This window comes from Salmo salar, chromosome ssa16 (genome assembly GCF_905237065.1).
Source record: "Salmo salar chromosome ssa16, Ssal_v3.1, whole genome shotgun sequence".
NCBI lineage: Eukaryota > Metazoa > Chordata > Actinopteri > Salmoniformes > Salmonidae > Salmo > Salmo salar.
In genome coordinates, this window is record NC_059457.1 from 73,866,077 (window position 1) to 73,878,647 (window position 12,571).

The 12,571-nt window shown below is 44.7% G+C and overlaps 1 protein-coding gene and 2 non-coding genes across 5 annotated transcripts; 2 read left to right on the top strand and 1 right to left on the bottom strand.

The window, feature by feature from the left end:
• The first annotated feature begins 26 nt into the window (after nucleotides 1–26).
• On the top strand, nucleotides 27–98 carry trnae-uuc (transfer RNA glutamic acid (anticodon UUC)). The gene has a single exon. It is a non-coding gene; the product is annotated as a tRNA-Glu (tRNA).
• Nucleotides 99–1,876: 1,778 nt separating this feature from the next.
• Nucleotides 1,877–1,948, top strand: trnae-uuc (transfer RNA glutamic acid (anticodon UUC)). The gene has a single exon. It is a non-coding gene; the product is annotated as a tRNA-Glu (tRNA).
• A 1,245-nt stretch (nucleotides 1,949–3,193) lies between these two features.
• On the bottom strand, nucleotides 3,194–12,379 carry LOC106592212 (SLAIN motif-containing protein 1). Of its 3 annotated transcripts, XM_045697772.1 has the most exons (9): nucleotides 11,800–12,378; nucleotides 10,556–10,689; nucleotides 8,007–8,138; nucleotides 7,322–7,423; nucleotides 6,413–6,562; nucleotides 5,602–5,970; nucleotides 4,650–4,802; nucleotides 4,133–4,430; nucleotides 3,194–4,021 (listed from the first exon to the last, which is right to left on the bottom strand). In XM_045697772.1, exons 1-9 carry the CDS (start codon nucleotides 12,213–12,215, stop codon nucleotides 3,946–3,948), a joined length of 1,830 nt encoding a protein of 609 aa, XP_045553728.1. In that variant the 5' UTR covers nucleotides 12,216–12,378; the 3' UTR covers nucleotides 3,194–3,945. The 3 variants fall into 3 exon arrangements, with proteins under 3 accessions (XP_045553728.1, XP_045553729.1, XP_045553730.1); XM_045697773.1 differs by lacking the exon at nucleotides 7,322–7,423 and having other exon boundaries at nucleotides 11,800–12,377; XM_045697774.1 differs by lacking the exons at nucleotides 7,322–7,423; nucleotides 8,007–8,138 and having other exon boundaries at nucleotides 11,800–12,379.
• Between the last annotated feature and the right edge of the window lie 192 nt (nucleotides 12,380–12,571).

The following is a 12,571-nucleotide window of genomic DNA, read 5'->3' on the forward strand; positions in this document are numbered from 1 at the left end:
CTATAGTCCTTTCAATGTCCAAGACCTCCCATATGGTCTAGCGGTTAGGATTCCTGGTTTTCACCCAGGCGGCCCGGGTTCGACTCCCGGTATGGGAACAACTGTTTTGTTTAAACATCATTGAACATGTTCTCTTTAGCAGTGTTTCCTCACTGTGCTCCTCGAATACATTGGTGGAAAAAGTACCGGATTGTCATACTTGAGTAAAAGTAAAGATACCTTAATAGAAAATGTCTCAAGTAAAATTCAACCACTAAAATACTACTTGATTAAAAGTCTGAAAGTATTTGGTTTTAAATCTACTTTATTATCAAAAGTAAGTCTAATTGCTAAAATATACTTGAGTATCACATTTGCCGCACTTTCTTCTCTCAGTAATTATTTGTCCCGTTTTCAAGAAGACCCTCTCAGGATGTGGCCACTATGCAGTCTCCCTGTCATGACTTTAGTAAGCCGTGGGTATCTTCAAATCTTCAATGAAGTGACATGTAACCGACAGGTAAGAAGTGGTTACCCTTGATGTCCAGCAGGCAGTGGTAAGGCAAACTTCAGTAGCTTTTTAGACTCTTTCCAGCTCTGAAGCCTGTGTGCTCTCGTACAGTTGTGGAATAAGTGATTTTGAAAGGGTTTTCCTGCTTGGAATTGTGTACATTGGATTTAGACGATTGCTCTAATTTCTAAAACCTCTGTCCTCCACGATCGAAAATGGCTGGAAATCGGCCTTGTTTTGCTACAGATTTGGCCAATTTGGCCTTGTTTGCTACTTTGGCATGAACTGATCCATAGAAGACTGCGTAGGTGTGGGTCGCGGAGTAGGTCTACTTGACTGAGTGGATACTGGCTCCACCACTATCACTAGCAGGCCCGCTAGTTTCTCCAAGCTCCGCTACAGCTAGCTTCACGGTTGGGTGCACAGTTTCTCATATGCCGGTGTAGGTTGTGCGTAGAACCGGCTTTATATGAGATTATGTTTTGGCAAATTATACACTGTGTTCTAACATTGTCTACATTATTAAAATGCATCCAAATGCTACTGTGCTTCCGACTCATCTTCCAGCTGTTGTTTTCACCGCTGTCCTTCCTCTCTCCTCGGCTGCTAACTGTGAGTGAGTTGGCTCGGTCCTGCCTCGCGCATCTTTGGATCATTGGTTGACACCGCGTGTCTGATTGACAGGAACAAGAGGTGAGGCTATTAGTCTGAGCAGACAGTCAGAAGGAATGTGTGTGCGCTTGAGTATTTAGGCCTACATAATTTTTCTTCGTTATTTTAATTAATTAATTCTACTAATTTAAATATTTTGATTATTCATATCTTCTTTTTTCTAAATATATTCGGCTTTTCTGATATGCGAGCCGGCTCCCAACGTTCACCAACAAGAGCCGGCTCGTTCGCGAACGACACGTCACTACAAACAAAGCATTTGTGTTTAGTGAGTCTGCCAGGTCAGATGCAGTAGGGATGACCAAGGATTTTCTCTTTAAGTGCGTGAATTGGACAATTGTCCTGTCCTGCTAAGCATTCAGAATGTAACGAGTACTTTTGGGTGTCAGGGAAAATGTATGGAGTAGAAAGTACATTATTTTCTTTAGGAATGTAGTGAAGTAAGAGTTGTCAAAAATATATATAGTAAAGTACAGATACCCCCAAAAAATCACTTAAGTAGTACTTTACATATTTTTTATTGTAACCCTGGACAAGCACACCTGATTCAACTAATCATCAAACCCTCAATGAGTTGAATGAGGTCTGTTTGTCCAGGGCTACAACAAAAATGTGTAATGTTGGGGATACTCAAGAATTCGGTAATACCCCTCTACAGTACCAGTAGGCTTACTTGTGTATTTCACGGTTAAATTACTATTTATTTATCCGACTTCCCATATGGTCTAGCGGTTAGGATTCCTGGTTTTCACCCAGGCGGCCCGGGTTCGACTCCCGGTATGGGAACAGATATTTTATTAAAACTTTGAAAATATTATGCACAGTAGGCCTAAAGATACAGGTACGGTATATGCCTGCCTGTGGCTCTGACTGTTAAAATATTGCGAACTGACAAATTAGAATATTCTATCCGATGTAGGCTACTCTAGTAATGATACACTAGCGCTCACAGTCTCACACCAGAATTACACGTTCATCCACGTTACTCAAGCGTCAAATTTGTAACATGCTGACCAGACCGGACACGTCGCGAGCGTTGCAAAATAAATGTAGAAATCCATGTTATTCAATTATTGTACCCACACTGCTCTTGGTGCAAGTCCTGCCTCTCCCATCTCCTCATTGGTTTATAGAAGCTGGTACCCACGTGCCATCTCCTCATTGGTTATACCCACGTGAGTTTAGATGTCAATCACCATATAAGGTCAAAGATGAAAAAGCCTGAAAGGAGGAGAGATAACTGGAAACAATTCGGTTGACCGTTTTATGTGTGGTTTAATTGTCGGAGTAGAGGACCTTGTGCATTTCAGGTAAAATAACAATGCATGTTTAATGCTTTTCGACCTGTCCCCAAATTAATGTAACTGGTTCAGAGTTTGTTTTGATATTTTAACCTGCTTGTCGTGATCGCGTTTGGTGTGGGGGGACAAAATACATTTATGCACAATGGCGCTCGCGGTTTGGGTTCCGTGTAAGGTTGTTTAGACATTAACTCCACATTTTTTAGGTTAGGCATTAACGGTGAGTGGTTAAGGTAAGGGTTATAGTTTGGGATAGGCTTGAAACAGAAAGTGTTACATGTTGTTTGATACGGAAACTGAATACAATCAATCTGACAAATTTAGCGAAAATGTAAGAACTTCACCTGTGAAAATAACCAGTAGCCTACTAACTCGAGACATAATTGAATATCAGGTTCAAATAATACTTTTATCATTTGAAAATCTTTAATTTTAGTTTTTAAAACAACTACACTCATTCAATTAAATACAGTAAAAAAAAATGTTTTGAGAAAGATGGTGAGAAGACTAACCTGCTTTTCTTAAATACTGAAAACATGATTAACAGACAGAATGCTACGTAAGTGATCTTTAAAAAGTAATCCTTCATCCCAAAAGACAAAACATCTACCCTGTGCTCTTCATCAACAAAATTATAATTAACCATAAAAGTGCAATATCACAAATATAATGAACAAAAACAATTACATTTCAATTCACACTTGTACAATCAGTGCAACAATTACAAATATTTCATAGATATGCCAGTGAATCTTTATAGTTTAAAAAGTGTCCAAAACACAACTTGAAGTCATTTCCCTGTCTTGGTGAGACATTTTGTAAACAGATTCAGACATTAGCTTTAATTTGGTTAATATGCTTCACATAAAAAAAATAATGAAGAATATTGCATCAATACGATCAGCATCCCAACAATGCACACTGAAAGTTAACTTTAGTCTCTACACTAATCATAACATAATAAATAATATAAGATTTATTTGAAATATACCTTGCCATGTAAAAATTAGACCAAATACACCCAGACAATAGGGATTGATTTTGACTTTTTTTTAGCAGCATATTTGGTGCTCTCCATTAAGAGAAAATACACCTTTTATTAATCAGAGTTCCAAAGTAAAAAAAAAACTAATTGTGGCTTAATTAGCATAAAGTGGCAGCTCTTTCTATGTTAATGTAACCATAATGTGGTTAAAACTTGTTAGTGCATAAACTATCAACAGGGGGATTCCCCTTGGCACAGACCAAATTGGACAGGTGGAGAATGCATGTTGAGTGCTGACCACACCTCACATACCCAATCATGAGGGCATTCTACACAAGGTTGTTATTCCCTATAGTTTGGTTGACCTGCCTTCTCAATTCCCCAAGAACACTTTGTGTGGCAGTGAGTGACCCCAACCAGCAGGGTCTCTCTACATTGCCAGCTCTTCTTCTTCTCTGGATCTCATCTCTCCATTCATGTCTCCATTCATCCCTGTCTCAGTAGCAGCCATCTCTCCAGCTCCCGTCTCGTAGGGCACTCAGGGTGGACAAGCTCTTAGGAGGCGTCAATAAACTGGGGAAAAGAAGATCAGATTGAGACGAAAAATAGGAAATTACAATCCCAGACAACAAGAACCTAGTTTTGAGCTTGTTGGCGCACCCCTAGTGTCCTACAGTAGCCTACCTGCGTGTGGGTTGGGCGATCTTGCTTCGAGGGGTGGAGCTGGTCCCGATAAAGGAGGCTGGGCGGGGCAGGCTGCTCCGGGGGGGTGTAGGAGTGCCCCCAACCCCCACGGCTGGTTTACTGGGGAGGGGGATCCCACTGATGCCGCTCAGGGACTGCAGACTGGTGGAGGTCGGCATGGTAACTGGCCCTTTCACAGTGGGGCTGACGTAGGCTGTGGCTTTGAGGGGTTGCCGCGACAACGACTGGAAGTTCCCCACACTCTGGACTCTGTTCTGCAACTGACCGGGTGAAGGGACTAGTGGGGAGAGGAACAGGGGGTTGACAATATCATATACAGATTAATGGAATATTTAATGAATTGATATAATATTCATGTTTTCCTCAGATCTACTGTATAGACTACCTACTTAGAATGATCATTTTCAATTTGATGAATTCTGGCAAGTCAATCAAGCTCTGCAGTTTTTATAGTATGTGTATGGTCAGAGCTAAAACAAAGAAGACGGTATCTCACTGGAGGACTGTAGCCTGCTGGCCAGCCCATTGGACGAGTCGAAGCTCAGACTGTTCCGAAGGGTGGAAGGAGAGCCGATGTGATTGGCTGGGCTCAGTGGGCTAGGCACACTGGGAGCCCTGAACAGGTTGGGCATGCTCCTCCGCAGCTTATCTAAATATAATGTGTACACACACACACAAATTCAAGGCCACAGATCTAGATGACTAAGACTTTATCATCTCAGATTCGACATAGAGCCCTCTTCAAGGGAATACGTGTCACTCACTAATCTCTCTTGAAGAACACCAGTGTTGAGGCCCCAAAGATAAACATCTCCTGTAATCTCACCACCCTCTAGCCAGTGTCCCTCTCCTGTTTAGCTCCCAGAACAGAAACAGAATAGCCTCCAAGAGCTTACGGAACAGTCAGTGTCTGAAGAGGCTTACAGTGAGCACATCCCTGGTAGTCTGCCAGTACAGTCAACAGGCTAGGGAAGTACCTAACGAGTGGGTGACCTTAATGACCTGTTCCGCCATTAAACAATGACAAGTTGAACACAAACCTATAAATAGATTAGTATAACTATTTCATAAGAGGGCCATCATGTCGTGTGTCAATTATTTTGTAGCCCTACTAATATTGTACTTTGTTGTTATGCAAATGTTCCATCAAGACAACAAAAAGGCTTGTTTGAAAAATGTACATTCCAAATGTGATCTCCAAAATACATAGCCAACATAAATACACACAAAACATTATTAGAGGAGAGTCTTGCAAAGCAAGAATTCTTATTAGTGTGAGATTTCATAAATTTAAGCAGAGGGCCGGGGTTGAGTCCAATAGACACCGAACAGGAGAACACTGTCCAATAAAAACATTTATTGTCATCATTTAAAAAAAATATAATAATAATCTCCCATTTTCTCTAATGAACGCAACCCAAGTACCTGCATGGGCCAGGCATGCTCACCTGATCCAGGCCTGAAGCCCTGTTGTTCGGGTGTGTAGGTGCTGAGTGTGGGGCTGGCCAGGGCCTGGGGTTGGGGTGGGGGCTGATAGGAGAATCCTCCAGAGGGGTACTGAGGGGTGGAGGGGCTGGAGAGGCTGGTTGTGCTCCTCCTCCAGTCCCGTATGCTGGAGAAGGTGTGGGAGTGGGAGAGGCCGCGCTGCAGGGTGGGTCCCACACGGGTCAGGCGGGGCTGGGGAGGAGGTAGCTGCCCGTACTCTTCCTCATCCTCTTCCTCCTCCAGGTCGGCCTCGCCGCTGTGATGAAGGGAGAGGAAGGAGAAGCTGGCGCTGCGGCGGTTGATGGAGGTGGTGGCGTAGTCCTGACGAAGACCTGAAGGAGGGGGAAATACGGACAAACACGCACACGCTCAGTCGTCACCTTCTGCGCCTGAGGTTAAGGTTAATAAAGCCTGGATGAAGTCTGAGTTCTTGTATCACATGTTACAGTGTTAGAAGGGAGAGAAGGACAGAGGAAGATAAGGAGAGAGAGGAACAATAAAGGGCAAGAAAATGGCCAGGAATCTAAGACCACATGAACTGACCAGGAACAACTCTGGGCCCTACTTTTAACCTTGGGGCCCAGAGTTATTCCCTTTCAGGTCACCTGCTCAATAGTTAATAATAATAACAATAAGTGGTTCTGATTTATAAAGCATTTTCCACACTTTTACATAGAAAGGGGGGAAAACTCACCTCTTACTATGTAAAACAATATATAGTCACAACTATGTGACAACACCAAAACTGTTTTTAATAAAGGGTGAGGGACTCACTGTCCTCCTGCAGACGAGCCATGACCTGGACGTCAACAAGGTCCTGCAGCTTGTATCCCCGCGTGACGGAGTCATCCTCCAGCTCAGAGGCACTGAGCTCACTGTCCATGGAAGACTGGGGGCTGAGGAGGAACCGCCGGAGGCTGCGGCCTTCAGCACACAACAACAGAGTTCAAAGGTCAGGTGACAGACAAATGACATTGCAGAGATTTTACATTAACAATGAACACAAAGAATACTGACCAGATGAAAAGCAAGATTAGTTTAGATAGAGGTACACTGGCAGCAAAAAAACATCCCTCTCCCTTTAAGAAACATTGCCGAGTCACTGTTAGTAGGGAGGCCACATCATGGAATTGTGCCTTTGGTGATAGAAGCACCACAAATAACAGACAAATCTAGAAAAGGCCATATTGTGTTTATGGCCACTCCAAGCCCCTATGGCCATTTTCCATTATGGCCGCCAACCAGGTCCCACAGGCTCGACCTAGCTGTGTGACATGTGGAGCAACCATCACCAAATTGACTTTTCACCTCAAGTCTGTCCCCTCACCATCCCACTATGTTGAACTTCACATGGCAAACACCTGAAGCAGCAGAAACTGAACACACACTGAAACACTCCTTCTCTTGCCGTGACAAATGATGAATGATGACCTCGGGGACTTCTCAATAGTCTATAGTGGCGTCCTCTCCTCTCTTCTTGTGTCCACCTCTGTTCTGATCTAACAAGACAGCCAGTAGGTGAAACTTAAGGCGTTTCACCTGTCCATATCTCTAACATCAGCAGGAATGAAGGAGAGGAGACAAGGAGAGGAAGCTCTTTCAGACAGACTATTGAGATGCAAACCTTGACATGACATAGAGAGACAGACAACGTGGGCCAGCGGGGGAGCGAGCGAGGCTTACTGCGATTGTGATTGGCTGGGAGGAATGTGGGAATTCTCTCAGCCTTCCCTACAGGAGTCAGGGACAGGTGGAGGAGAGGATGGAGGGGTGAGGAGAATGAGTCTGACGGAGGGAGAAAGAAAGGGAGGGGACAGAGACAGGATAAGGGGGAGAGAAAGAGCGAATCATGGAGAGTTGTTTCAATGGAGAAAAAATACAACTATTTCAATGAAGAGACTGTGGTATTTTTTTCAGTTGTGAAATACCATGTTTAAGTAGTAATCATGGATGGAGTAGCCCTCATGTCTAAGGACCAGGGGTTTTCCTCACCTGGTGAACTGATCAGGAGAGTTGAGTTTCTGCTCAACACGGCCCAGGATTTTTCTGTTCAATATGGCCCCGATTCTGTTCAATATGGCCCCGATTCTGCTCAATAGGGCCCCGATTCTGCTCAATAGGGCCCCGATTCTGCTCAATAGGGCCCCGATTCTGCTCAATAGGGCCCCGATTCTGCTCAATAGGGCCCCGATTCTGCTCAATAGGGCCCCGATTCTGCTCAATAGGGCGCAGAGGTTTCCTGCTCAATAGGGACAAGAGTTTCTCCTGATCAGGTTGCAAGGTTGAAAAACGCCTAGTTCAACTAATGTCATATGGTAATATTATGGTAACATTATTATGTCACACAGTAATCTGTGTGTGTATTTACCAGGTCTGTCAGCGGGCGGAGGGGTGGAGCAGGACCTGGAGAACGAGGCACTGAGGGGGGACACTCCAGCTACACGTCTCAGGGGGAGGGCAGGGGAAGAGTGGCTGGAGAAGACCCCCCGCCACCTATGGACTACACATGGGAGGTAGGGGGAGGAGGGAGGGAAAAAGGCAATGTCATACTGTACTGTATCGGACCACCCCCAAAACACACACACACACAGCTGTCAGTGCTTTCCGGGCCCCTCACAAGGAACAGAGATCAGCAGTGTGAAGCGGTTGTTTACCTCACACCCAGCGCGTCACATTGCTGTGACAGTCACAGAACCACTATTCAGTAGCAGCCAGGGAACACATCTGCTGTCCAATGCCCAGGAGACAAAGCTGCATTCACAACCCTCACACACACACTGCTCAACACACCCATTCAGCACAGGCCAGGACCAGGGACGGAGCAGCGACCACACACACCATCTGATATATATTCATAGAGGAGACCTACAGTAATGAACACTCGCTAAGCAAATATCCCAGCAATCTACCTAGAAGAGATGTGGTGGATCAAAAGAACAAAGAGAGAGAAGAATGATTAATAAATGTGGCAGAGCTGAAAAAGCAAATCATCTCTCTCTTTCCCTCTGTGTGGTGGTTCGACTGTGAGCTGCTCAACACAGCGCTGCATATATCCCTGCACCACAGATAGAGTGGGGTTACGTTATACCTGTCACTGAGAATATAAGCCACTTAGCAGCATCGAGGCGAGATGCCTTTCATGTAAACACGGTAACCATGGTTACCCCTCTGGTTGCCGAGGGAGGCCCTGTGAACGTAGCAACAGGCAGATAGTAGGTCAAGTGTGAAAGCAGCGGAAGGCTTTTCCTGCAGTTACAGCTACTGTGGAATTAATACACGGGCTTCTAGTAGAGATCCTTACAGCAATATATTGTAGTGAAATCCAGGTAACTGACGAAATAAAGGAAACAAGAGTATGAGGGATAAAAGTATATTTTATAAGTATTACACTTTATGTTGTTGTTCCCTTTATTTTGGCGGTTACCTGTAGTTCACATGATGCATTGGCGGCAGGTAGCCTAGTGGTTAGAGCGTTGGACTAGTAACCGAAAGGTTGCTAGATCGAATCCCAGGTCTGACAAGGTAAAAATCTGTCGTTCTGCCCCTGAACAAGGCAGTTAACCCACTGTTCCTAGGCCGTCATTGTAAATAAGAATTGTTCGTAACTGACTCGCCTGGTTAAAAAAATAAAATGGCAGCTGCACTGATGCAACGATAAGCTGTTGCATGACAAGTATATGATATGAACGCCAAGTTAAATTGGATCTAATGTGCAAAAACAGATACTTTTCAAATATATAATAGTGAAAAGAAATGCAATTAAGCTGACGTGTGTGTTTACACTAAGTGGTTGAAAGTGACAGACAGTTGTGGCCAGCGCTTCACCTCTCATTAAGAGCTTAGAGGACTAAAGCTGTATTAATACATTACCTTCAGCGAAGACCGTGGGAGACGTTACATCTATTCACTGTCCTGTTTCACACCACAGCTTCCTCTCAGACATTAACCCAAGGTCCACTCTCAGTGGTCATTGGACACCATGGAATGTATCAGGAGTAGAGGCATTAACCCTGACGTTACCACTCATACCTCCGCTTCACGGCCACCCATTCATTCTCATTCGACCCAGTCACCTCTCCACTGAAACCCGTGAATTAGAACGTGATCTCCATCACCTGACCAGGTGAAATGAATGCCCTCACTGTCATAACCATGCTGCGAATGTGTGGGTGTGTAGGTTTGTATACGGCTGTCTTTTCAGGAGTGACTCCGCTTGTGCATGACCATCGTGTGTAGTTTAATGTAGCCAGTACTGGGTGTAGTTTAATGTAGCCAGTACTGGGTGTAGTTTAATGTAGCCAGTACTGGGTGTAGTTTAATGTAGCCAGTACTGGGTGTAGTTTAATGTAGCCAGTACTGGGTGTAGTTTAATGTAGCCAGTACTGTGTGTAGTTTAATGTAGCCAGTACTGGGTGTGGCTAGTGACTATCTGGCAAGGTGCTGTACTTTTACCTCAGAGTGCAAAATAGTCTGGAGTTGGCTGGTTACATAATCCTGAGAGACTTGAGGACCTGTTTCACACTGAGCTCAAGACATCACAGTGCTAGCCCCCCCCCTCACCTCCATGTACCCACACACACCTCCATGTACCCACACACACCTCCATGTACCCACACACACCTCCATGTACCCACACACACCTCCATGTACCCACACACACCTCCATGTACCCACACACACCTCCATGTACCCACACACACCTCCATGTACCCACACACACCTCCATGTACCCACACACACCTCCATGTACCCACACACACAGTAAAGTAGAATCATAACCATCTGCTGAAAGAAAGTCTGAAAACAAAACGCTTCGGCAGGTTGATAGAAACCTATGGTCTATTATATAGCCATCCATCTATCAATCCATCCATCCATCCACCCTTGTTGGTCCCTAGTTTCCACCCCTCCTCATACCTTGGTCCAACCTGAGGCACAGTGAGCGGGCAGACTCCACCTCTGTTCTGGGGCTGTCCAGGACCTGTCTGCTCCACTGGAGGGGGGTAACAGGGCTCTCCCCCCACAGCCGGGCCTTGGCTGACACATAGAGCCTGCAGGGAAGACAGGATGAGCACTAGCAGTTGATGTGACCACAACAACCAGAGAATACAGTTAATGTGACCTGATACTGAATATGTAATGCAAATGAAAATTATAATGGAAATGCAAATACATTGTTGAATGATTATGAACATGGTCTTTTGCCTGCTAATGCCTGCAATGCAGTGAAGAAAACGATATAACAACATCTAATGTAACTGGCCCCTCTAACAGTACAACTGGCCCCAGCTTGGCCCCCCCAGATTAAATGGTCTAGAACCACCACTGAGGATGAGAGCCAGAAGAGGAGGAATGAAGAGGATTTTACTGCCCTATAGTCCCATATCAACCCTTATGGGTCTACAGGGAAGACTGGTTTCGGATCAGGGATACGTTTTCCAGTTTTACTATGATCCCAAAAATGTACATCAAGCCAAAACCTCACTTAGGACCTGAGAATAGAATCATATTGATTGTAGCCAACAAGTGCAAACCGTGGCGCATAGTGAGGAGCAGCCAATTCTGACTGCAGTCCAAAATTGGTTTTGGGCACTCTAATAGATTTGACATAATAAAGAATGAGTCAAAACTATAATGTCACCTTTTATCAGCGGGTATTCTTTTGCATACGTTTTACCACTAAAATAACAGCACTTTGTGTCCAGTCGTCATGTCTCAGACTGATGCAGTCTAGCCTCCATTTCAACAGGCACATTTTCAGAGCACAGTGGCCGTCTACTCAATCATAATCGTTGACTATGATAAATTGCAACAAATCGATGTGTTGTGTTCGCTAAAGCCAAATCGAATGACATTGGAACAGGTGTCAGCTCCATATTTCTGTCCAATTTGCTCCGAAGGTGTGGCTTTGTTGTCGTATATCATTCCTACTAGGATTTGAGTCTCATTTGCAGGTACATCATTATATTCCATAGGCCTACGTCTACCAGAGTAACAGTCACATATCCTAGAAAATAAACAGAACACTGCATCACCATCGTATATGACAGATAAATTGTCATATGCAAATAAGGACTGCAAGTTTCAAAGAAATCTGTCAGATTAAATTTGCCACCTCTCAGCTACATTATACAAACCATCGGACATTGTGAAATAGTTACCAGGTAGCTTCAGAGTCTTCATTAGAGAATATAGCATCTAGGTCCAGAATGTCCACCTCATCCAGAACCGTAGGTTCCATATAATCAGCATCCGTCTCGAGAGCAGTATCAACATAATGTGAATGTAAATATTCGAACGGTTCGTCCAACGGGAAAAATGACTCCAAGGAAGACTGGCACAGTAGCGTCGGTAACGGACTAGGTATGCAGTAGCTCCCGGCCATGTAGGCCGGGGAGGGAGGTAGAATGTGGGGGCTGCCAGTGCAGCCGTTCGCCCGCGTCCTCAATTGCTCATTTTGCCGCTCCAATTTCCGAACCAGCTCTTGGAGCTTTTTCACCTCCAGTTCGGCGTTCGCGGCATTGCTGTTGCCGTTGACATCCGTCATTATCTGGGGGTTCATCACTGCTGCATCCATTGGATGGAAAAGTACAAATACCCGATATATATTTTTATTAAATGGTGGACGGGGTAAGCTACACTCAGTCTCAGCTCACCCGTTGCCCCACACTGTGATTTAGGTATGGGTTGTATCTCGCTTGCTCTAGTGCCCATCAGGACTAGAGCATTCAGATGCCGCCCAATGAGGGATGGTGGCGTGCTACAGACTGTCTCCACCCCCAGCGTGCTGAGTCCACCGTTGCCTAATTAGTGATTTCAGGACAGGTGCGTGCAAGCGTTCTCTCCTCAAACTTCACAGTTGTGACATTGATAAGTGACAATTATTTGTTTGACCACAAAGACAATGCACAACACATTGCCTTTGTCCGTAAC

Coding starts and splice junctions, on each gene's coding strand:
- LOC106592212 (XM_045697772.1), bottom strand. CDS start 12,215: ATGGATGCAGCAGTGATGAACCCCCAGATAATGACGGATGTCAACGGC. Junction 10,690..11,799: donor GAAGACTCTGAAGCTACCTG/GTAACTATTTCA, acceptor TCTTCCCTGCAG/GCTCTATGTGTCAGCCAAGG. Junction 6,563..7,321: donor CCCAGCCAATCACAATCGCA/GTAAGCCTCGCT, acceptor TGTGTGCTGAAG/GCCGCAGCCTCCGGCGGTTC.